This window comes from Leptonychotes weddellii, chromosome 8 (assembly GCF_054177405.1).
Source record: "Leptonychotes weddellii isolate Sample4059 chromosome 8, ASM5417740v2, whole genome shotgun sequence".
NCBI lineage: Eukaryota > Metazoa > Chordata > Mammalia > Carnivora > Phocidae > Leptonychotes > Leptonychotes weddellii.
The window spans coordinates 31,879,882-31,905,371 of NC_138376.1; the positions used below are offsets into that span (position 1 = coordinate 31,879,882).

General features: G+C 35.6%; 1 protein-coding gene across 7 annotated transcripts in view; it reads left to right on the top strand.

Annotated features, from left to right (window-relative positions):
* Positions 1–25,490, top strand: part of UBR2 (ubiquitin protein ligase E3 component n-recognin 2) — a 118,296-nt gene that overhangs the window by 13,964 nt on the left and 78,842 nt on the right. For 6 of the 7 annotated variants that reach the window (XR_014147660.1, XM_081828235.1, XM_081828236.1 and 3 more), the window contains exons 3-4: positions 18,439–18,517; positions 20,452–20,565. The exons of the other annotated variant lie outside the window; for it this stretch is intronic. Coding sequence is in view for 5 of the 6 variants with exons in the window: in XM_081828235.1 (XP_081684361.1) it covers positions 18,439–18,517; positions 20,452–20,565 (193 nt within the window). In the remaining variant the exon portion in view is untranslated. The remainder of the gene's footprint in view (positions 1–18,438; positions 18,518–20,451; positions 20,566–25,490) is intronic. 7 annotated transcript variants of the gene reach the window in all.

Below are 25,490 nucleotides of genomic sequence, written 5' to 3' on the forward strand. Positions count from 1 at the left end.
CCTGTTGTCCTCAGGGACACATTATCTTCCCGGCACATTAATGCGTGACAATACACACGGAGTATTGGCAACTAGGGACTCTCATCCAGGCTTTGGTGTCCAGAGTTTTTATTGGGGTTTCATTATGTAGGCATGACTAATGGAATCATTGCCCATGGACTTAATATCTAGCTCCACTTCCCTTCCCAGAGTAAGGCTAATATGTGGCTGAAAGCCCCAGCCTTCCAATTACATGGTTTGTCTTTCTAGTATGGCCAATCCTCACTCTGCCTCATTCATTAGCATAAACTATCACATGGAGGGGGCAGCATAAATAACAGAGATACTCCTATCACACAGGAAATTGTAAGGATTTAGAGTTCTCTCACAGGAACCCTGGGACAAAAGCCAGCCAGATTCTTCAATTATACAGTTCTTGAGAAAGTCAATGAGATCGATTGTGTATTGCTTTCCACGATTCTTAGCACATGGTAAACTCTTAGTAAATGTCCATGCTGGGGTCTTGGGGATGAATGTCTCCTGTTATTCCCAGGTCTCATGTATTCCTGGTAAAATGACATGGAGCCTATCATTTGGAAAGATAAAATATGGTTATTGAAATTCTAGGGGAGTTTCTAAACTAGATCCTTCAAGGATAAAAGTGATTCATGTCTATAGGATAGAGGTTTTCTTGAACTAGAAAAAATGATATTCAAGAGTCTTTTATGTGTGGTACTTAGGAAAGGGATTTGTGAAGGGAATTAGGTTAGTTTTTCTGTAGAGTTATTTGTTCATAGTTTCTAAACTTTATAGGTCACAAATTATCTTGCTAAAGCCTCGGTGATCAGGAAAAGCTATCTGTTTTCAGGCAGTAGGCTAATATTTATGATATTTGTCTATACTTAGTTATCTATTAGGAAAAGTGTAGTCAAATTTAATACCTGTTACTCTTTTCTAAATAGAGATGATTGTTATTAGGGACAATAATCTTAGTATTGATTTTGATCACAACTATTTACTATTTCATAACCATTAAGAAAAATAAAATATTAGTAGAATATGAAATCATACTTCAGTGTGGTATAAATTTTAGTTTGAGTTTAACACTTCTGTTAGATGTAAAGAAGTTAGGTTTAATTCCATTGATTTCCTTGTATAGTTAAATTTAGAACTTTTTTTTATTAAAGTTTTATTTAAGTAATCTCTATATCCAATGTAGGTGTAGCTCAAACTCATGAACCCAAGATCAAGTCACATGCTCTTCCAGCTGAGCCAGCCAGGCACCCTGACAACATTTTTTTTAAGCTAATAATTTAAAAACTTATTGCATGAATGTTACAGATAACCAGAAGTTATGGTTGGGGAGTTATGCTGCTATCGGGAATATTCTTAGCATATGTTTCCAGATAATGCTTTATGATGCTTTATTATAAACTATTAAATGGTTTTGCTCAGGTTTAACTTTTTTTCTTAACTTTGATTCTGTTAGTCATGATAGATGACATTATGCTAAAAATAACAAACAACCCTACAGTCTTGAAGACTTGGAACTACCTAAAATATATTTATTACTCAACTATGTGACCCGTTCGGATGGGTGAGGGCAACGAGTGGAGGGTTCTACCTGGTTAGTTACTTAACACCATATTACATCTTCATAAACTTAACATAATGTTTTTTAGTGTTCAGCACAGCAAGGGAAGAACAGAGCTGGAGAGTCTTGCCCAGCAAATATATTGCACCAGCTCAGAATTAGCAACCATGCCCACATCCCTTTAGCCAGAACTAATCTGAAGGCCTCTGTCCAACTACAAAACAGGGTGGGGAAGTATAATTCTCCTGTGTCTAGAAGAGATGCACACTGTGGATGAACATGAGAAGTCTCTTCAATGATTTTTTTGGGGTTTTGGGGTGATTTTTCCTTCCTCACAGAGCAGTTAGGAAAAATGAGGTAATGTATAAATACAGCACTTGGGGAATTATATTTATATAGGTAAGAATTTTTAAACCAAACACTGAGTCTTCGGATGAGTTACTAAGCCATGAGTAATATTTCAAGCAGAGGGATAGACATAATTTTATTTCTGTTCTGTGTGGAAATATAAAGCTCTAATGTGGAAGAAAGAACCTCTTATTTCCAGTAAGAAGAGTTTGTTTAGTTTCTTGGCTTTAAAAAAAAAACTTGAAAACTTGATCTCTTTTTAGCTGAATTCTATTTTAAGACTGTTTTTTTTTTGCCATGAATAGTCCAGAGATTGAAATCAATGCTGTGTTAGTTTTAAAAATATCGGTTACCTCTAATTATGATGTGCTACATGAGTGAAATTATCCTGTGTATATTGCAGTTGTGACTTTTTCCATTTAACAATTTGTCTTAGAGATCTTTCTCTGTCAGTATATATCAATCATCATTCTTTTAACTGCTGTGTTTCCATAGTAAGTTCAGGCCATAGTTTATTTCATTGCTCTGTTAATGAAATTAGAAATGGGGAACTTCTGCGGTTTTTTCCCCATAATAAACTATGCTGCAAAGAACACCCTGTACATATTTGTACACATCTCTTTTTACACACGTCTCAGTATTTTTCAAGGTAAATACCTTGAAGTAGAATTTCAGTGCTGTGTGTTGTCACTGTGAGCTTCAATATATTGGAAATTCCCTTTTCTGCACTGCTCTCTTTGCCCTGGGAAAATGACAGGGAGTGGGCAGTTGATGTCTCCTAGATAGTTTGGGTTCCTGTAGTTGTCTAAAATGAGTCTTATATTCTTGTTTTAAAGATCTGTGATCATGTTTAATTACTCTTGGCCAGTTTGTTGCAGGATTGAACATAGGCATGCATGGGGTATAATATCAACTTTATATGTATGCCTTTGTCTAGATGTTAGGAAGTAGTAGAACTATAACTATATTACTATGAGCTGATCCTTACAGGTAAGGAAACTCAGATTTATATCTAAAATTTTCCTTTTGATGCCCAATTGAGGGTTGTTTTTTTTTTAAGGGAAAATTTACATATTTCAGAAGGCACAAATCTTAATTGTACATTTTTGACAACAGTTAACCTCATGTAACTCACATCCCTTTAAGATATGAACATTTCCATCTGACTAGAAATTTCCCTCTGAGTAGCTCCAGCCCCTAGGTAACCACTGTTCTGATAATTTCACCTTAGATTATTTTTATTTTTGCCTGTTCTAGAACTTCATAAAAATGAAATCATTCTTTTGTGCCTGGCTTCTTTTACTCACATAATATCTATCAGATTTATCCATGTTGTTATGATTATTGGAAATTGGTTCCACTTAAATTGCTGAGTAGAAGTCCATTGTATGAATGTACTTATAATTGCCCATAATCCATTGTCCTGTTGATGAACATTTGGGTTGTTTCCGGTTTGATGGTATCATGAGTAAAATTTGTATGTCTTTCTGTTTTTTATGCTTTTTTTTTTTAAGATTTTTTTTTATTCAGTTTTGCAAGAGAGAAAAAGAGAGCAAGCCTGAGTGGGGGGAGGGGCAGAGGGAGAAGCAGACTCCCCACTGAGCAGGGAGCTCAATGCAGTACTGGATCCCAGGACCCTGGGATCATGACCTGAGCGGAAGGCAGTTAACCTACTGAGGCACCCAAGCGCCCATCTTTTCTTTTTTTTTTTTTAAACAATTCTATTTTTTTTAGTGAAAATTTAAAGGAAAGAAAATGGTAATTTTCTTTCATAAACCATATCAGTTTTTATTTTTATTTTTTATTTCTTTATCCATTTGAGAGAGAGAGAGCAAGCACGAGGAGGGGTGTGCAGAGGGAGAGCAAGAGGGATAAATAGGCTGAGCGTGGAGCCCAACACAGGGCTCCATCCCAGGACATTGAGATCACGACCTGAGCTGAAGCCACTTACCCAGCTGAGCTACCCAGGTGCCCCTAAATCATATCAGTTTATGCCAACATTATTTTAAATGCAGCATACTAAAGTACTAGGTGTTTTTCTTTACTTAAAACATACTTGTATGTGTTTAATATGCCAAATAACATAAATCTTGAACTATTAAAAATCTTCAGGATTTTTAGGAATATTAAGATACCATTAAAATAGGCCTTCCTGGACAATAATCTAATACAGTGAACATTCTTACCTGATACATTAGTTACTATTACCATTTGTAAACAAGTCTTTTCTGGACTTATGTTTAGTTTTTCATGGATAATCCTTAGGAGTGGAATTGCTGAATCAAAGGGCAGGTGTATGTTGAACTTAAGATTAACTGCCAAAACTTTCTCCAAAATGGTTTTTTGTTCCCACCAGTAATGTATGAAAATTCCTTTTGCTCCATATCTACACCACCATTTGATGTTGTTGGTTTTTTTAATTTTAGCCATTCTTTGTAGTGGTATCTCATATGTTTTTAATTACCCCTAATGACTAATGGTGTTGATGGAATCTTACATGTACTCATTGCTCATTCATCTAACTTCTGAAGTTTTTGTTCCAGTCTTCCGTCTATTTTTTATTGGATTGTTTGTCTTTTATTATTGAGTGTTGGAGTTCTTTAGATATTCTGGGTACAAGTCCTTTGTTAGACATGTTTTGTGAATATTTTCTCACAGTCTGTGGCTTGCCTATATGGTGTCTTAATGACAGAAGATTTTAATTGTGATGTCATTTTACCAGTTTTTTTCTTTTCTGATGATTTAAGAAATGTCTGCCTTCTCCCAGGTATCAAAGATAGTCTGTATGTTTTCTTCTATAAACTTGGATAAGTTAGATTTTATGTCTGGGTTTATGCTCTGTTTTGAACATTTTTTTATATGGTTTGAGGTAAGGGTTGAGCTTTACTTGTTTATAGGTGAATATCCAGTTGTCCCAGCACCATTTGTTCCTTTCCCTATTGAATTGCTTTGGTACCTTATCAAAAACCATTTGACCATATAAGTGTGGGTCTATTTCAGAACACCCTAATTTATAGTAGCCCTCTTTTATCCACATGGGATATGTTCCAAGACCCCCAGTGGATGCCTGAAACCATGCGTAGTACCAAACCCTATGTATACTGTGTTTTTTGCTATATGTACATACCTATGATAAAGCTTAATTTGTAAATTAGGCACAGTAAGAGATTAACAGCAATAACTAATAACAAAACAACAATGATAACAATATACTGTAATAAAAGTTATTGAATATGGTCTCTCTCTCAAAACATTTTATTGTACGTATTCACCCTTTTTGTGATGATGTGAGATGATAAAATGCCTGCATGATGAAATGAAGTGAGGTGAACGACTGAGCCACCCAGGCATCCCTCCTTTTTCTTTCTTCTTTTTCTCTTTGGTATTCCTGTTAAACATACATTATATCTTTTGTAATTGTCTCACATTTTGTGGATATTTTGTTCTGTTTTTCTTTCAGTCTTTTTTCTGTTTGCTTTTCAGATTGTTGAGATATCCTCAAACTCAAGGATTCTTTGATCAGCTATGTCCAGTCTACTAATAAGCCCATCAAAGGCATTCTTCATTCTGTTACTATGTTTTGATCTCTAGCGCTTCTTTTTGGTTCCTACTTAAGATTTCCATCTCTGCTTACATTGCCCTTCTGTTCTTGCATGCTGTCTATATCCATCAGAGCCCCTAATATATTAGTTACAGTTGTTTTAAATTTCAAATCTGATAAATCCAACATTTCTGACATAACCTGATTTTGATGCTTGCTCTGTCTCTTCAAACTGAATTTTTGCCTTTTAGTCTTACGCTTTTTTTTTGATAGCCAGGCATATGATATACCAGGTAAAAGGAATTCCATAGGCCTTTAGTGATGTGGTAGTAAGGTGTGGGGGAGGGGAAGCATTCTGTAGTCCTATGATTAGATCTCAGTCTTCTAGTGAGCCTGTACCTCTGGACTCTGAACTTCTCATGTGCTTTTCATTGCCACCACCTGCCTCCCCCACCTGTCTTTATGTGGGACAAGATGGCTAGAGTGAGCTGGAAGTGGATATTTCTCTTTTCCAGGTCAGTTAGACTCTGATAAAACCTTAGCAGGTAGGCTCTGATTATAGTTTCTTCTGAGGGCAGACTTTTTTTTTTTAAAGATGTTATTTATTTGACAGAGAGAGACATAGCGAGAGAGGGAATACAAGCAGGGGGAGTGGGAGAGGGAGAAGCAGGCTTCTCGCTGAGCAGGGAGCCCGATACGGGGCTCGATCCTAGGACCCTGAGATCATGACCTGAGCCGAAGGCAGACGCTTAACGACTGAGCCACCCAGGCATCCCATAAGGGCAGACTTTTTAAGAACAGAATACCCTTGCATATTTCAGCATGGTTCCTTCTTTTCCTACCTGCTGGTAACACGAGTGGATTTTTCTCTGATGTTCACTGTGAGAACCTAGTAGAATTCCAGGAGATAAAACTCACCAAAATGTTAGGGCCCGATGACTGGGCCCCACCCTGGTTCCCAGTGACTGGAGTTTTAATCTCTCAAATGTTCACACTGAGCCTCCAGCAGTTTGTCAGGTACAGTTCAGGTTTCCCTTCCTCAGGACTGGTTCCTGTAGAGGACTGTGTTTGTGGGTTTCTGCTCTCAGAAGTTGTGTTTCTCTGTATTCCTTTAGTGGTCTCTGTAATTTCAAGGGTAGCAGTTTGTCCTGTGACCTTACTTCTTTTGTAAATCTAAGAAGAGTTGTTGGTTTTTCAGTTTGTTTAGCTTTTTACTTGTTAGGACAGTGTGGCAACCTCCAAACTTCTTACATGCTCACTGGAAACTGGAAGTCTGCACTGATTTTTTAGGGGTATTCTCCTGAATATAGAATTCTGGGTTGATACTTTTTTTTTTTTTCTTTTCAGCATTTTAAAGATCTTGCTCCATTGTCTTCTGACCTGTGTTGTTTCTGATCATGTCCGCTTTTATTAGGGTATCTATGTTACTCTGTATCAAGTATGCTGGTTTTCTCTAGCTGCCTTCAAGATTTTCACTTTATTGTTGGATTTTAGCAGTGTGACTGTTATGATATGCCTAGCTATATGTTCTTTGTTTTTATCCTTATGGTGTTCCTTGAGTTTCTTGGATCATAAGTTGATGTCCTTAACCAAATTTGGGAAGTTTAGGTTATTACTTTTTCAGATATACTTTCTGCCTCATATTTTCCACTCCTGGGACTCCAGTTACACAGTAGTATAATTGAGGGACTAATTAGTACTACATAGTAGTAGTGCGTAAATATAACTTTAAGATATATGTAAAATTACTATGAATATACGTGTGTAATACGAATGTATTTACATAGTGCATGTTGTAAACATTTTAATAAGAATGTATGATTCAAGAGAGTTTGGAGATGACTGCTTTTGCTAAAGCTCTAAAATCTCAGGGACCTGTGTGTGCTTTCACCAAACAACATACCTTTACTATGGCAATTAACAGCTCCTCCTGTAACTGCACACATTTGTCTTTTCTGTTAAATGATGGGCTCTTAGAGAAGAAGGGTCTGGCTTTACTTTTCTTTATAATTATGTAAAGACAGTGGCTCTCAGGTTGATTTTTAGAAATCCAGAAATGCTGTCTATGAGAGGCAAAGTAAAACTGAAAGTCACTAAAAATAGTAATAGAAACAGTGGAGAAAAAAACACCAGCCAAAAGTATGATACAGTAGAAAGCTGGAATGGCAGTTTTCATATCTGACAAAAAGAATTTATCGTTGAAAACTAAGGGACCACAGGGCTGCCTGGGTGGCTCAGTCATTAAGTGTCTGCCTTTGGCTCAGGTCATGATCCCAGGGTCCTGGGATCGAGCCCCGCATTGGGCTCCCTGCTCAGCGGGAAGCCTGCTTCTCCCTCTCCCACTCCCCCTGCTTGTGTTCCCTCTCTCTCTGTGTCTCTCTCTGTTAAATAAATAAATAAAATCTTAAAAAAAAAAAAAAGAAAACTAAGGCACACAAAAAGACAACCAAATTTAAAAAATGGGCAAAGGATCTGAACAGACATTTCTCTAAACATTCTGGTTGGTATGTTTCTGCAACTTTGTAATACTACAAACTACCAAGTTGGACACTTTTTTAAAAATTAAGAAGCCATTGTATTTGTTTTTGTTTTTAACATAAAGCCTACACTCAACATGGGGCTTGAACTCATGATCCTGAGATCAAATGTCACATGCTCTACTGACTGAGCCAGCCAGGTGCCCCTAAGATGGACATTTTTAAAAAGATGAATTTTATATGTGAATTACATCTCAATTTTTGAAAAGCGATCTGTATATTTGACATTAAAGGAAACTTTAGTTAATTCTCGAGGCTCAGAGCCATACAGATTGTTCTCCCACTCTGTTTAATAAAATTAGAAACAACAAAAGGGTAGGTTAAATAAATTTTATGTTTGGAAACTAACATTGCCAACATTAAGTAAAAGAATATCACTGAAATCACTAAGGAAATTTAGAAATAGAACTGAATGATAAAAACATTATGTGTTGAAATTTTGGGGACATAGCTAAAGGAGTATTTAGTAGGAAATACATACTTTAAAAATATTTGCCAAGAAAAAAAGAAGGTTAAAAATAAGCTATGTGGTGGAAACAAATGAAAACAAAAACACAACAGTCCAAAATCTTTGGGATGTAGCAAAAGTGATTCTAAGAGGGAAGTTTATAGCAATATAGGCCTACCTCAAGAAGCAAGAAAAATCTCAAACAACCTAACCTTATACCTAAAGGAGCTAGAAAAAAAACAAAACCCAAACCCAGCAAAAGGAAGGAAATAATAAAGAGTAGAGCAGAAATAAATGATACAGAAACTTAAAAAAAAAAAAAAAGAACAGATCAATGAAACCAAGACGTGGTTCTTTGAAAAGATCAACAAAATTGATAAACCTGTAGCAAGACTCATTTAAAAAAAAAGAGAGAGGGAAAACCCAAGTGAACAAAATCACTAGTGAAAGAAATAATAACCAACACCACAGAAATACAAACAGTTGTTACAGAATATTATGAAAACCTATATGCCAACAAATTGGACAACTTAGAAGGAATGGATAAATTCCTAGAAACATAACAACCTACCAAAACTAAAACAGGAAGAAATAGAAAATTTGAACAGGCCAATTACCAGCAATGAAATTGAATCAGTAATTTAAAAATTCCCAATAAACAAGAGTCCAGGACCAGACAGCTTCACAGGTGAATTCTGTAACACATTTAGGGAAGAGTTAATGCCTATTCTTCTCAAACTATTCCAAAAAATACAAGAGAGGCCAGTATATCAAAACCAGATAAAAACACCACAAAAAAAGAGAACTTCAGGCCAGTATCTTTCATGAATATAGATGCAAAAATCCACAACAAAATATCAGCAAACCGAATCCAACAATACATTTAAAAAAATTGTACACCACGATCAAGTGGGATTTATTCCTAGGATGCAAGGATGGTTCGATATTCACAAAACAATCTACATGATACGTCACATCAGTAAGAGGAAGGATAAAAACCATATAATCATTTCTGTAGATGCAGAAAAGGCATTTGACAAAGTACAACATCCATTCATGATAAAAACCCTCTGCAAAGTAGGCCTAGAGGGAACATATCTCAGCATAATAAAGGCCTTATACGAAAAACGCACAGCCAACATCATACTTAATGGTGAAAAACTGAGAGCTTTTCCCCTAAGGTCAGGAACAAGACAAGAATGTCCACTCTCGCCACCTTTACGCAACATAGTACTGGAAGTCCTAGCCACAGCAATTAGAGAACATAAATAAAAGGCATCCAAATTGGTAAGGAAGAAGTAAAACTCTCACTGTTTGCAGGTGACATGATAGTATATAGAAAACCCTAAAGACTCCACCAAAAAGCTACTAGAACTAATAAAACAAATTCAGTAAAGTCACAGTTTACAAAATCAATGAACAGAAATCTGTTGCACTACTATAGACTAATAATGAAGCAGCAGAAAGTGAATTAAGAAAGCAATCCCATTTATAATTGCACCAAAAACAATAAAATATCTAGGAATAAACCTAATCAAAGAGGTAAAACATCTGTACTCTGAAAACTATAAAACACTGATGAAAGAAATTCAAGACAATGCAAGGAAATGGAAAGACATTCCATGGAATGTTCATGGGTTGGAAGAAGTATTATTAAAATTCCAGATTTCAAGTTATATTATAAAGTGGTAGGGCACCTGGGTGGCTCAGTCTGTTAAGCATCTGCCTTTGGCTCAGGTCATGATCGCAGGGTCCTGGGTTCGAGTCCCACATCAGGCTCCCTGCTCAGCGGGGAGTCTGCTTCTCCCTCTTCCTCTGCCCTTCCCCCCTTGCTCGTGTGTTCTTTCTCTCTAATAAATAAATAAAATCTTTTTTTAAAAAAACGTAATTTTTTTTTAAGATTTATTTATTTATGAGAGAGAGAAGTATGTGTGCGTGCATGAGCAGAGGGAGAGAAATCCTCAAGCAGACTCCCCGCTGAGCATGGAACCCAGTGCAGGGCTCTATCCAGGACCCTGAGTGAGATCATGACCTGAGCCAAAATCAAGAGTTGGACACTTAACTGACTGAGCCACCCAGGCGCCCCAAAGTGGTAGTAATTAAAACAGTATGGTACTAGCATAAAAATAGGCACACAGATCAATGGAACAGAATAGAAAACCCAGAAATAAACCTAAAGTGTATGGTCAATTAATCTTCAACAAAGAAGGAATGGATACACAATGGGAAAAAACAGTCTCTTCAACAAATGGTGTTGGAAAAACTGGATAGCCACATGTAAAAGAATGAAACTAGACCACGTTCTTTCATCATACACAAAAATAAGTTGAAAATGGATTAAACACCTAAATGTGAGACCTGAAACCATAAAAATCCTTGAAAAGAGCATCGACAGTAATCTCTCTGACATTAGCCATAGCAGTATTTTTCTAGTTATGTCTCCTGAGGCAGGAGAAATAAAAGCAAAAATAAACTATTGGGATTTCCTCAAAATAAAACTTACGCACAGTGAAGGAAACAATCAACAAAACTAAAAGGAAACCTACTGAATGGAAGAAGCTATTTGCAAATGACATATCTGATAAAGGGTTAGTATCCAAAATATATAAAGAACTCATACAACTCAATATCCAAAAAACAATCCAGTTTAAAAATGGGCAGAAGACATGAATAGACATTTCTCCAAAGAAGACATATAGATGGCCAACAGACACATGAAAAGATGCTCAACATCATTCATCAGGGAATTACAAATCAAAACTGCAGTGTAGTACCACCTCACACCTGTCAGAATGGCTAAAATCAAAATAAGCAACCAAGTATTGACAAGGATGTGAATAAAAAGCAATCCTCATGGATTGTTGGTAGGAATGCAAACTGGTGCAGCCACTATGGAAAACAGTATGGAGCTTCCTCAAAAACTTAAAAAAAAGAACTACCCAATGATCCAGTAATCATACTACTGGGTATTTACCCCCAAAATACAAAACCACTAATTCAGAGGATACATGCACCCCTGTGTTTATTACAGCATTATTCACAATAGCCAAACTATGGAAGCAGCCTAAGTGTCCATCGATAGATGAATGGGTAAAGAAGATGTGGTATATATTATACAATGGAATATTATTCAGCCATTAGAAAAAAAGAAATCTTGCTATTTGCAACAATGTGGATAAAGCTAGAGAGAATAATGCTAAGCGAAATAAGTCAAAGACAAATACCATATGATCATATTCATATGTGAAATTTAAGAAACAAAGCAAACAAGCAGAGAAAAGAGAGAGACAAGCTAAGAAACAGACTCTTTAACTATAGAGAACGAACTGATGGTTACCAGAAGGGAGGTTGGTGGGAGATGGGGGAAATAGGAGGTGGAGACTGAAGAGTATACTTATCACAATGAAAAAAAATAAAATATCAAAAAATAGCTATACATACATACATTTCTTGGTTTTGTCTGCTGAAAGGGCCTAGAAACAATGGAACTCCTGTAGCAGTGAGCACATCTAGTACCCAGATACTGTTTTCTAAATACCAGTGTCCAGTAAAAGGAATCAGAGCTCCATGATGAAATGATTGGTTCCAGGGCTGGGACAAAGAAAATACAAATTAAGTTTGAAACATCTTGTGTTGCTCCCTCCCCCCAAGAAAAGGAGGGGACGTGTTGAAAGGGCACAGGAGCCAACCAGAAAGAGCTCCTGATGGCCACAGTTGAAACAGTTTGATAAAATAATGATTGGATTAAACTATAACCCATGGAATAAAATATTCACGAGTCTGCACTGATATATAAGTATTTGGATGAATAAATAAATGGGAGAGAAGGGATGTTTTCAGTAGTTTTCGCATACTGAAAAATTCCAATTAATAAAATAAGACAGGAATGCAGGATAGAAAGTTACCATTAGGCAAAGAACATAGCAGTAACTGTAGACAAGACCTATTGGTAAGGTGCTAAAAGTAGTGGATGAAAGTTTAAGAAAGGATATTTATAGGAGGATATGTGCATAGTCTCAAAGTATCTCCCCAAATACATTAATTATAAAAGGTACAGTAGCAACTTCACAGTGAAGGAATCTGGCAGACACCATCTTAACCAAGTAAGCAAAGTTAATGCCACCAGTACTACAGCATATCAAATCAGCATCATGTGCCCCCTGTTACAGTGTACTGAGACGAACAGAGCATCACTTCCGGCAACATCACTTCTGTAGTATCCTTGCCAAAAATGCATAACTTAATCTAATCATGAACATGTCAAACAAACCCAAATTGTGGGACCTCTACAAAATAACTAACCAGTACTCTTCAAAAGGGTATGGTCACAAAAATTGAGAAAAGACTGAGGAACTGTTAGAATTTGGAGGAGACTAAGGAGCCATGCCATCTAATACAGTGTGGGATCTTGTATTGTATCCTGAAAGAGAAAAAGGGACCATAGTGGGAAAACTGATTACTTCTGATTAAGGGCTGTAGTTAATAATATTGTACCAGTATTAATTTCCTTGTATTATTGTTAACATGAGGAAAAATTTGGTTAGGGTATAAAGGAACTCTACTGTTCTTGCACCTTTTCTATGAGTGAAAATATTTCAAAGAAAAAATAAAAATAAGTAGGGTAAACATTCAGCTCAGTAGATTAGAAGAACAATTGAGCACACGCAAAGGAAAAAGAGAAAAGGTCAGAAAATAAAAGTAAGAAGTTGAGATATACTAACTCTTTGGAATTGTTAAGCCAATTTCCTTGCAAGACTGAATAAGAAGAATGCAGATACATAAAATTCAAAATGAAAATTGAGAAACACACTTAACTGCATTCCTTTTGATGATGTCATGTGTTACAAAACTAGGTCCTCAACATTGCTATGATTGAAAAGCAGATACTTTGTGGAATAGGCAATGAAGGTAGCAGTGTCCAATTTGATTCTAAGTGTTAAAGAATTGTTCAGTAGGGGTGCCTGGGTGGCTCAGTTGGTTAGGCAGCTGAGGTCATCATCCTGGAGTCCCGGTATCAAGTCCTGCATTGGGCTCCCTGAGTCGGCTTCTCCCCTGACCCTCCCCCCCCTCATGTGCGCTCTCTCTCTGTCTCTAAAATAAATAAAATCTTTTTAAAAAATTGTTCAGTGACCAATAGTTATTAAGTTGTTTGAGCCTTATTTGATAAACAGAACAGTTGTTTCTTTTAGTCTAGTGGTACCCTGAAAAAAAAAAAAAGAAAAACTATGGAGACACTAAAGAAAGTTTGGCAGCCTCTGAAATATAAGAATTATGAAAAACTAAATGCTAAAAAATTCAAAAACTTAGATGAAATGGATAAATTCATAGAAAAATGATAAGCAGCTTGAATACAGTATGAAAAACATTGGAATGGTAATCAAAGATCTTCCCTTCCACAAATTAGGTATGACTGTATAGGTAAGGCCTACTAAATTTCAAAGGAAAATTCATCCTCTTTTACAGTTACTACAAAAAATGGAAAAAGTGAAAACTGCCTTAACTCTTTATGAGCCTAATATAATCTTGTTTTCAATCCCTGATAAATTCAAGAGATTCTAAAGCCATTTCTTTTATTAATGTAGCTGAAACGATCCTAAATAAAATATTAGCTATCTGAATCCAGGAATATACTAAAAGAATAATGCATCATAATCAAATGGATTTTAGTTCAGGAGTCTAAATAGTTCATCTCTAGAACAATTATTAGTGTAATTCACCATTTTAATAGAGAAGAAAACTTTTTCTGGGATGATTCTGGAAAGCATTTTATAAATTTCAGTAGTTGTTTATGATATAAATTTTCAGCAAACTCCTGAATATTTGGGTGTTGGATTTTTTAGAAACTTTTTGTTACGGACATTTTCAAACATATTAAAAATAGAGTGAATGAATGGTATCATAAATCTGACATGTACTCATTGCTCAGCTTCAGCTATTACCAATATATGGCATCCCTTTTTATGCACACACATAGACACACACTTTTTTTTCTTGCCCTGCCAGATTATTTTTTTTAAGAGAGAGCAGGGATACCTGGGTGGCTCAGTCAGTTAAGTGTCTGCCTTTGGCTCAGATCATGATCCCAGGATCCTGGGAGAAAGAGCAAAAACGTGGGGTGGGGGAGCAAACAGAATTTTAAGCAGGCTCCATGCCCTGTGTAGATCCTGATGCAAGGGACTCAATCTCATGACCCTGAGATGACCTGTGCCAAAATCAAGTCCGATGCTTAACCAAGTGAGCCACCCAGGCGCCCACCTGCCAGATTATTTTAAAGCAAATTCCAGATAGCATGCCCTTTTATTCAGAATATAGCTTTTTTTTCTCTACAACCATTAACATCCTAAAAAAATTAACACAATTTCTTAACATTATCTAGCATCTAGCCTGAGTGGGGTTGTCCTGATTGACTCACATGTGGATTCAAAGTCCACACATTGCATTTGGCTGTTATTCCTCATTTTTTCTTTTAATCTGTAATAGCTCCTCTCCTTTTTTTTTTCTTCTTTTTTCCATTTATGTTACTAAGAAACCAGGTTATTTATCCTGTGGAATTTTCCAGTCTGGATTTGTTTATTGTGTCCCCATGGTGTTGCTTAACATGTTTCTTCATTCCCTGTATGTCATCTAAACAGGTAGTTAGGCATGATTAAATTGTTACATGGTATTGGGGGGTGAATAATAACTTCATAAATATTGATGTGCTTAATTCTTCATGTCAGGAAGCACGTGATGCTTGTCTGGTTTTTTTGTTTAAGATGATCAGTGGGTTTAGGTACCTGGCAGATGCAACCATTAAAAAAGTCTTCATTAGCCTTTTTATCTAATGTTTTAGCAGTCACTGATGCTTGTTGTCTAGATCATTATTTTATTAGGAGGTAACAAAATATTCTAACTTACCATTTCCTTATTAGCTTGTCTTTTATAAAAGAAACACAGTCCTTTGATTAGCTTCAAATACATTTTATATAGGAAAGGCAAGATATATGCTTGATTTTTTTTTTTTTTCTAGAAGGTCACTTTCTTAGTAAACCTGTGAGCATAATACTAATGGAGAACCTTTAAATACGTTTTTCTTTAATGTCTAAAGCAAGACAAGGATGCCTACTCTTACTGCTGCTGTTTAATATATCACTGGAGGTCCTTGTCAACAGTATAAAGGAAGAAAAATAAAAAGGTGTAAATATTATAAGGAAAGAGATAAAATTGTCATTATATACAAGACTATATATTCATTTACCCTGGGAGAAAACCACAACAGAATTCAACAAGCTGTTAGAACTGCCTTGAGTTCATCAACGGTACTAAAAAGCAGTGCTATTTCTTTTCATCATCCTTAAGCAACTAGAAAAAGATTTTTTAAAAATATGTATCATTTAAAATAAAACCTAGAGAGTATCTAGATATAATCTGATCAAAAATATAGAGAATTCATATGAAGAAAACTTTTTAACTTCAGTAGAAAACTTAAGAAATAATCATGGACATGATGATTTTCTTTTTTTTTTTTTAAGATTTTATTTATTTATTTGACAGAGAGAGACACAGTGAGAGAGGGAACACAAGCAGGGGGAGTGGGAGTGGGAGAAGCAGGCTTCCTGATGAGCAGGGAGCCTGATGTGGGGCTCAATCCCAGGACCCTGGGATCATGACCTGAGCCGAAGGCAGATGCCCAACTACTGGGAGCCACCCAGGCGCCCCGTGATGACTTTCTTTTATAACGATGTTCTTACTCCTGAAGTTTATCAATAAATTCTGAGTAACCTCTGTCAAAATTTTAGCTGGGTATTTTTGAGAGACCCTATACACTTACCCTAAGTGATATATGGAAGAATAAAGAAGAGTTTGTGAATAGCTAAGTCAACATTTTTAAAAAAGGAATAAAAGGGAACTTACCCTGCCAGATATTAAGATCTACTGCAAAGCCCTAGTAATATAGTGTGGTGTGGTGTAGGAACAAATAGACTTCTCCCACCTATTAGCTTAGATTTAGACCCAAGGAGATGTGGGAACTTAATATAAAGATGACACTACGACCGATAGATAAAAAGTCGTTTAGTAGATGGTGTTGGAAAAAAAGAGCTCAGTATATATTGAGAAATAAAACTTTATTCTACATCATATGCAGAGGTATAATGTATTCCACCTAAATGTGGAAGATAAAACCAATAGGTTAATAGAAGAAAATAAAGGATATTTTTGTGACCTGGGTTTGGGGAAAGAACTACCCCTTTTTTTTTTAAGGTTTAATTTATTTATTTGAGAGAGAGAGCACAAGCAGGGGGAGCAGCAGAGGGAGAGGGAAAAGCAGGCTCCCCGCTGAGCAGGGAGCCTGATGAGGGGCTCAATCTCAGGACCCTGGGATCAAGACCTGAGCCAAAGCAGACGTGTAACAACTGAGCCACCCAGGCGCCCCAGGAAAGAACTTCTTAATACCTCAAGATACAAACCAATTACATGTGTATGTGTGAATTTAATTGCATCAAAATAGGTAGTTCTATTTAACAAAGGACCCATAGGCAAAATTAATACACAGGTAACAAATGGGAGACAATATTAGCAGTGTTTAATATTGCCAAGTGATTATATCCTCTAGATTAGATTGTGCAAATAAAATAAAGCAATCCCAGCAGGAAAATGGGCAAAGACAGGTTATAGAAAAGGAAACCCCAAAAGCAATAAGCATATGAAGAGTTGATCAAACATATTAACAATCAGGGACATGCAAATTAAAACAATAAGATACCATTTGAAATATGTTGGCCTTGCACATATTAGAAAACTAGATAAAACCGGGGCGCCTGGGTGGCTTAGTAAGTTAAGCGGCTGCCTTTGGCTCAGGTCATGATCCTGGGGTCCTGGGATTGAGCCCCACGTCCGGCTCCCTGCTCAGCGGAGAGCCTGCTTCTCCCTCTCCTTCTGCCTGCTACTCTGCCTACTTGTGCTCTCTCTCTGTCAAATAAATAAAATCTTTAAAAAAAAGAAAAAGAGCCTGCTTCTCCCTCTCCCTCTGCCTGCCACTCTGCCTACTTGTGCTCTCTCTCTCTCTCTGTCAAATAAATAAAATCTTTTTTAAAAAAGAAAACTAGATAAAACCAAATGCAATGAAGATGCAGGGTTATAAAAACCCTCATACACTGGTGGGGGATATGTAGCCACTCTGGACAACAGTATGGCATTCAGATTAAGAACTTGACATGTATATGACCCAGCAATTCTGCTCCTGAGTTTATATGCCAAAGAAAGTCTCAGACACATCTGTAAGAGAACATTTATACTGTTTCTATTACAGCATTTTATATGGTAGAAAGGCATTAGAGGTAATTCAGGTGTCCAGTATAGGGAGAGTAGAGAGAGAAAATACTTTGGAAAAATGCCATGGCATATTATGTAGTGATTAGAAGCAGCAGATCAGATATTCACTTACAAAATGAATGGACTATGTTATGGAAGTGAAAAAGTAACAGAATGAGATATACAACACAATAAGAGTTACATGCATTAAAAATACATGCATTCAAAAACATTTTGCAGGAACATACATAAATAAAAGGTCACACAGTAAGCACAGGAGAATGGTTGCCTATCAGGTTACAGTAACTAGGATAAGGGGGAATTTAAAGATTTTCGTAACTCCCCATCTCATTTCATGGAAGTATAGGGATTCTCTTCTTTAAGATACAATCTGTAAATGTATCTAACTGGCAGTATGATGAAAGCAAATGAAACAACTGAAATGAGATAAAAATGTGATTTCCCCAAATCTAGTATGAGATATAATACACATCCATTAGTGTGACAAGCAGGTTCTTAAGCTGACTTCCTTGCTCAAAGATCTGACAGATCTTTGGAAATAATATTCCTTTCTTCTAACACCAAGGCAGTTCACTATTCTGGCTCTTCTAGGATGGATTCCAACTGAAATATTATGTTGTGGAATACACAGTTATTTTATGACACTCTGATTTTTTTTTTTTTTTCTTTAACTTTACAGAGACTGTGCAGTTGATCCAACTTGTGTTTTATGCATGGAGTGCTTTTTGGGAAGTATTCACAGAGACCATCGATATAGGGTTAGTAATGTCCAGATAATAACCATACCCACTATTATATTTTATGTTAGATACCTTTTCTGCCTTTTTTAAATTCCAAGATTTAACATTATAATGGAGGAGAGTGGTTTAAGAAATGTATTATTTAAATACTGTTAAACATGCTAAATTTCTATGCTGACAGTATAGAAATGAATTGTGAATCCAGACTGCTTGAACACATGGTTTAGGAAAGACAGCACAGATACCAGTTCCTACATACTGGTTTTCAGCTAGTTTGTTTTGCTATTTCCTTATGTTTATTACTTTCATAATTCTAGGTTTATGCAGAAGGTTATCAAAAACCAGAGGGTAAAGGTGAGACGTAAAAGCGGGAGGGAGAGTCTGAAGGGAAGGATGTGTGAGAAAGGAGTAAGGAAAAGTGTCAGGAAATTTAAGAAATATTCTATCTGTTGGTCATCTTCTACAGAAGATTTGTCATTTCTTAATATTAAAGAGGCATCTGCTACATTGTAGAAGAGGGCCCAACCCCACAATATGACACCCACCAATTTTATTATTTTTCTACTGTTATAATGTAGCCAGTACTTTTCCAAAAATCAGGTATGTTTGCTTTTAAATCAGGGATATGAACAAAGGCAGAGTATTGCTAAGCCTATCCTGGTTGGTTCCTCTACTGGATATTGAAGACAAAGCCTTGAACATTCAGAAGTTAGGGAAGTGTTAGTAGCTAGAACTTGGCACCATAATCTCAAATGAAATCGTAGAAAGGGAATATTGCAATCTTTTTATTAATTCAGGAGCCCTGTTGGCTCAGGACTTTTCCTCCTGTTTGTTTTTCTTCACTCTACCCGAGTATTGATAATAATGACTAAATACTAAAATACTAAATTTTAGTATACTAAAATATACTAATATACAAATATATATACAAATACTAAAACAGATACAAAATTGGACCCTTTGGATCTTTGTATGTTCTCTTCAGTTTCATAAATCAGTAAGAGAATCCCAGTTTCCTTTAAGCTGCTCTACCTATCTTGGGTAACCGTAAGAAGCACAGAAGCTGTAGGGTTATCATTTTCCAAATGGCTGCCTGCCCATGTTTCTTGGCATATATCATTCCAGCCCCTGGGAATAACTGTCATTTGAGGGTTTACGTTAATTATATTGTGATATATAACACACAGATACTTTTTTTTGGGCAGAATATGATAGGGCTCATTTTAAAATTTGCATTAAATACCCGCTCCTAAACTCTCACAGTATTTTTTTTTTAAAGCGGAATTTCTAATAATTAAATAATAAGTTCTGTCTTGCCAGATTCCTTGAATCATTGCCCTATCTTATGGAAGTATGAATAATTCTTGAACCTTGCAGGTGGTGAAAACTTCCTCACTAGACAGTCTTACTTTTACATTTCCTGAGCTTCTTTCCTTGTCAAAGAATGCTATTTAGAGGGTATTAGAAAAGAAAACAAACTATTTCTGTAGTTTTTGTTGGTCACTTTCTCTAATGCAGATGTAGCACTCTCATTAGACTCTCCTGGGGGAAAGCAACTATAGGTATCTTTATAACTAGAATCTGTTACATTACATTAGAGCACTATAACCTGGTGGCATTGATACCAGCATTATACCAAAACCCAGCAGGAAAACCCTCATGACTTTCCTAATTAAGAAAGTCCTGTAGGTGGACACATTTTACCTCTTTAAAATATCTGTAGTTTATTAGACATTACAGAGTAGCTTATTTTATTTCGAAATCGCTTAAATTAGCTTAGGCTTATTTAAGCTTTAAAACATTGAGAGGTTTGCCTTTTATTTAATTTTCCTCCTCCAAAGAAATTAAACACTTTAGCATTGTTATTTCCTTAGCACTTGATATTCTTATTTATAATCTGATAGCCCTCAGTAAATACTTATTGACAAGATACTTTACAATTTTTTTTCAAGATGACAACATCAGGAGGTGGAGGTTTCTGTGACTGTGGTGATACTGAAGCTTGGAAAGAGGGTCCTTACTGTCAAAAACATGAACTTAACACCTCTGAAATTGAGGAAGAAGAGGTAAAAACATTTTCACAAAGTTGTTTTTAAGGAAATACTGTTTTAACCATGAATTGAAATACTTTCAGACATAGGAATTAGGTTATGAGAAACGGATAAGCAAAATAGTCCCGACACTATTACCAGTGGCCAGATATACTTTGAAAGTTCTTTGCATTTTATGGGTGCCATACATTGCTGGTAGTCCTCACTTGAAATTCTGGAAATTTAATTTGGATTTATTATTTGAGTTTTTGCTTTAAGTCCTCATTTATCATTGAAGGATTATTTTTCCTATACGTAGAGACTAGTTAACTTGTTTGGTTTTTGTATATTTGTTGTGACTAAGATTTGGTAGGCTAGATACCTTTCTTTTCTGTAAGTGTACTGGTAGCCAGTCCTAATCACTATCTAGCCTATCAGTGTCATTGGATATGTGATGGGACCAAGTATAAAGATAGTATACTGCTCAGTACAGATTATAGTCACTCCAGCTGTAAATATGTGCTTTTTAAAATTGTTGATTCTGCATTATTTTTCTCTAAATGATATTTGTAATGATGTAGTAGACTCTTAATAAATACTTAAATCTCTGCTGCTATTTCTGACAGTTTGATGTTTGATTGAAGATCCTTATTTCAGATTTTATTTTTAAATGGCAGAGAGGTAGGTACATTCGAAGTACTTATGCATTGTTAGTAGGTCTGATATAGATTTGGGACAAAGGAACATTAATAGTACTTCCTGGTGCACATACCTTACAGGTATCAAAATTTGACCGAGACTTTATGGTGTAGGACAGTGTCTTTTAGACTGTGTTCCACTGTGTTTAGGACAGATTAAAATTTGTGTGAAATGATTGAGTGCTATGGAAAACATATATTTTGTGTTTAATTTGCTTTGTATAAGTGTTTTAGGATTTGTGACAGATAGATGCCCAGTGATTAGGATTTCAGATTTCTCCACTTCTATTGGAGGAGCTCTGTTGTTATCTCTTTTATATATTGTATTGGAGTTCCATTTGTAAAAATACAAATAGACAAAGCTATATTTGACAAAAAGAGCTGTGCTTTTTAAAAAATTGAAAACTGGTATAAAACTATGGGAGAAAACGTCTACAAATCATATCCAGTAGTCCCACCTTACGCATGGAGGATATGTTCCAAGACCCCCTGTTAATGCCTGAAATCATGGGTGGTACCAAACCCTACATATACTATGTTTTTTCCTATACATACATATCTATGATAAAATTTAATTTATAAATTAGGCACAGTAAGAGACTGACAGTAACTAATAATAAAATAGAACAATCATAACAGTATATTATAATAAAAGTTTTGTGAATGTGCACGCACTCATTTGCTCTTATAATATTGTACTGTGATGATGTGAGATGATAAAATGCCTGCCTACTTTGATGAGATGAAGTGAGGTGAATGCCATAGGCATTGTGATATAATGTTAGGCTACTGTTGACCTTCTGACCATGCATCAGAAGAAGGACTGTCAGCTTCCAGTCTGCAGTTGCCCTGGGAGTGCCTGAAGCCGTGGATAAGGGGGAGCTTAATGTATCTGACAAGGGTCTAGTACCCAGAATATATAACAACTCAAGAACAAAACTGCAAACAACCCCATTAAAAATGGGCAAAGGACTTGAATAGACCTTTCTCCAAAGAAGATATAATACAAATGATCAACAAACACATGAAAACATGTTCAGCATCATTAGTTATTAGGGAAGTGCACACTGAAACCACTTCACACCCACTAAGATGGCTATAATCAAAAAGAAGGAATGTACATGTTGGCAAGGATGTAGAAAAATTAGAGCCCTTGTACATTGCTAAATGGGATGCAAAATGATTCCGTAATGTAATATTACTCCGACATAAAAAGGAATGAAATACTGATACATGGTACAACTTGGATGAACCTGCCAAAACTTGCTAAGTGAAAGAAGCCAGGCACGAAAGATCACATTGTATGATTCCATTGATATAAAATATACAGAAGAGGTAAATCTGTAGACAGAACTCATACTGGTGATTGCCAAGGGCCAGGGAAGGAGAGAATGGGGAAAAACTGCTTAATGGGTATGGGGTTTTACTTTGAAGTAATAGAAATGTTTTGAAATTCTATAGAGGTGCTAGTGGTACAGCAGTATGAATGTAACAAATACCACAGAGTAGTTTTTATGTTCTGTGAATTTCATCTCAATAAAATATTTGAAAAAACCTTAGAACTTTTATCTTTTAATGTTTGTTTTAGAGTAGACTTAAATAATTTTCTAAGAAAATTTGCTTGCTTTTACTCTGTTGACTTTATCCTTGTACATTAGTGGGGTAGCTATCAAATAGTGCCGACTTGAGGTAATTTCCTGAATTTTAGGAAGATGTTAGCAAGATCACCTTCCTGGCTGAAATTATATGATCTTGCCTGAGAATACATACTTCAGCAACTTGACAGAGAATAAAACCTCCGGACTCTGCCATTTAATTCCTATTTAAGAATTCAGTTAAGAAAAATGAAGTCCTCAAGGATAAGACTGTAAGAGAAGCTATTTTTAAAATAGTATTATGTTTAGCATTCCTGGTCCCCACTCACTAAATTTATACATATATCTAGGTTTTTTTATATTTTATGCTTGAAATGGAAGAAAGCTATATAATATTTGCAGCGTACTTTTTTAAATCTGTCTTAGAATTGTTTTTATTGAACGTAATTTTTGTTATACATTTGGCTTGCATCTTAAGAAAAAGTTGGAAAAAACTTGATAATATACTTCTGAGGGATAATGCTTAGCAGTTCCATAGGTCTTCTCAACTCTTGGCATTTGGGATGGGACATTTTTTATTGTATAGGCGAGGGATCAGCAAACTGTGGCTCCACCGGCCAGATCTTACCTTCAATCTGTTACTGGCACCACCATAAGAATAGTTTTTATATTTTTAAATACTTGGAAAAAATCAATAGGATGGTATCTGTGGCATGTGAAAATGATAGGAAATTCAAAATGTTGGTGTCTGTAAACAGAATTTTATTGCAACACAGCAATGATTTTGTTATTGTTGATTGTGTTTCCTTTTGTTGAAGCTTTTGGGAAACGGGAGTCAAATGTTTGGAAACAGAGCCTGTCTATAGTAGCTATTTGGAAATTATATGATCTGCCTTTATAATAAACATGTTATCTTGATTTCATTTTATTTTCCTACCTTTATTCTGGTTTTGCCCTCTTTGTACATCTATTTTGTAATACTGTCTTCTTACATTGGATGTATTCTTAAGTTGCTGTAAATCCTTTTTGAAATGAAACTTAATTCAATAACAAATGCACTGAATGAACAACCTCAGTGAAGACTTTTTTTTTACCTGAAATTTTCACTTATCAATGCTGCTCTCATCTCAAATGCAGATTTGTGATTATTAACTAAGTATTATGCTAAGTACTATATTGTGTTTATTTCATTTAATTCTCAGAACAGCCCTATAAGATAAATACTGCTGTTATGAATATTTTATAGCTGCAGAAGCTTGAGTTTTAGAGAGATTAAAAAACTTGCCCAAAGTGTCCTCCTTGCCCAGAGTGTCTTAAATGGTAGTATGGACTCCAGTAATGGAATTCTTTAACAGTACCTTGCACTGATTTGATTTTATTCTCCAAATTTTTATTTAACATGCAGTGTAATATTAGTTTCAGGTGTAGATTTTAGTGATTCATCACTTATATACAACACCCAGTGCTCATCACAGCAAGTGCTGCCTTCCTTAATACCCATCACCTACTTAACCCATTCCCTCACCCCCTCCCCTCCAATAACCATCAGTTTGTTCTCTAGTTAAGAGTCTGTTTCTTGGTTTGCCACTCTTTTCCCCCGTGTTCATTTGTTTTGTTTCTTAAATTCTACATATGAGTGAAGTCATATGGTATTTGTCTTTCTTTGACTTATTTCACTTAGCATAATACTCTCTAGCTCCATCCGCATTGTTGCAAATGGCAAGATTTCATTAGTTTTTATGGCTGAGTAATATTCCATTGTGTGTGTGTGTGTGTATCACATCTTCTTTGTCCATTCATCAGTCAGTGGACATTTGGGCTCCTTCCATAGTTTGGCTATTGTTGATGATGCTATGTTACACTGATTTTATAAATTTTCAGCAGTGAAATTGTTTTTTTTAATAAAATACTGATTTTCAAATCCCAGTAATAAAACAGATAAAAGTAGAATTTTTTTATTCCAGCATAATTAGCATACAGTGTTACATTAGCTTCAGGTATGCAATATAATGTTTCAGTAGTTCTATACATCACTCACTGCTCATCAGGATAAGTGTACTCTTAATCCCTTTCACCTGTTTGACCCATTCCCCACCCACCTCCCCTCTGGTAAACACCAGTTTGATTCCCTATAGTTAAGAGTCTGTTTTTTATCTCTTTTTTCTTTTCACATTTGTTTTGTTTCTTAAATTCCACATATGAGTGAAATCATTTGGTATTTGTCTTTCTCTTATTTCACTTAGCATTATACCCTGTAGATCCATACATGCTGTTGCAAATGGCAAGATTTATTCTTTTTTATGTCTGAGTAATATTCCATTCTATATATGCCACAGCTTCTTTATCCATCTATCAGTGGACACTAAAAGCAGTATTATTAATGAATTTATTTTTTATCAGTTGACATGTGTATTAGTTACTTGCTAGAAAGTCAACTTTGAAATAAGTGAGGTTGTTTCGATGACTATTTAGTTTCTAGTTTATTACTAGTTTTAGTTGGGCAGTATGGAGAAAGTCCTTATTCATAGCTTATTTGCATATGACAGTAGTTAAAATTGTTATTGTAATACAGTATATGCTTACATTTTAAAAATTCAAACATAATAGAAATTATGACAAAAACTAGTTTTCCATTATTCCCACTGCCTTCTAACATAAGCACAGATAA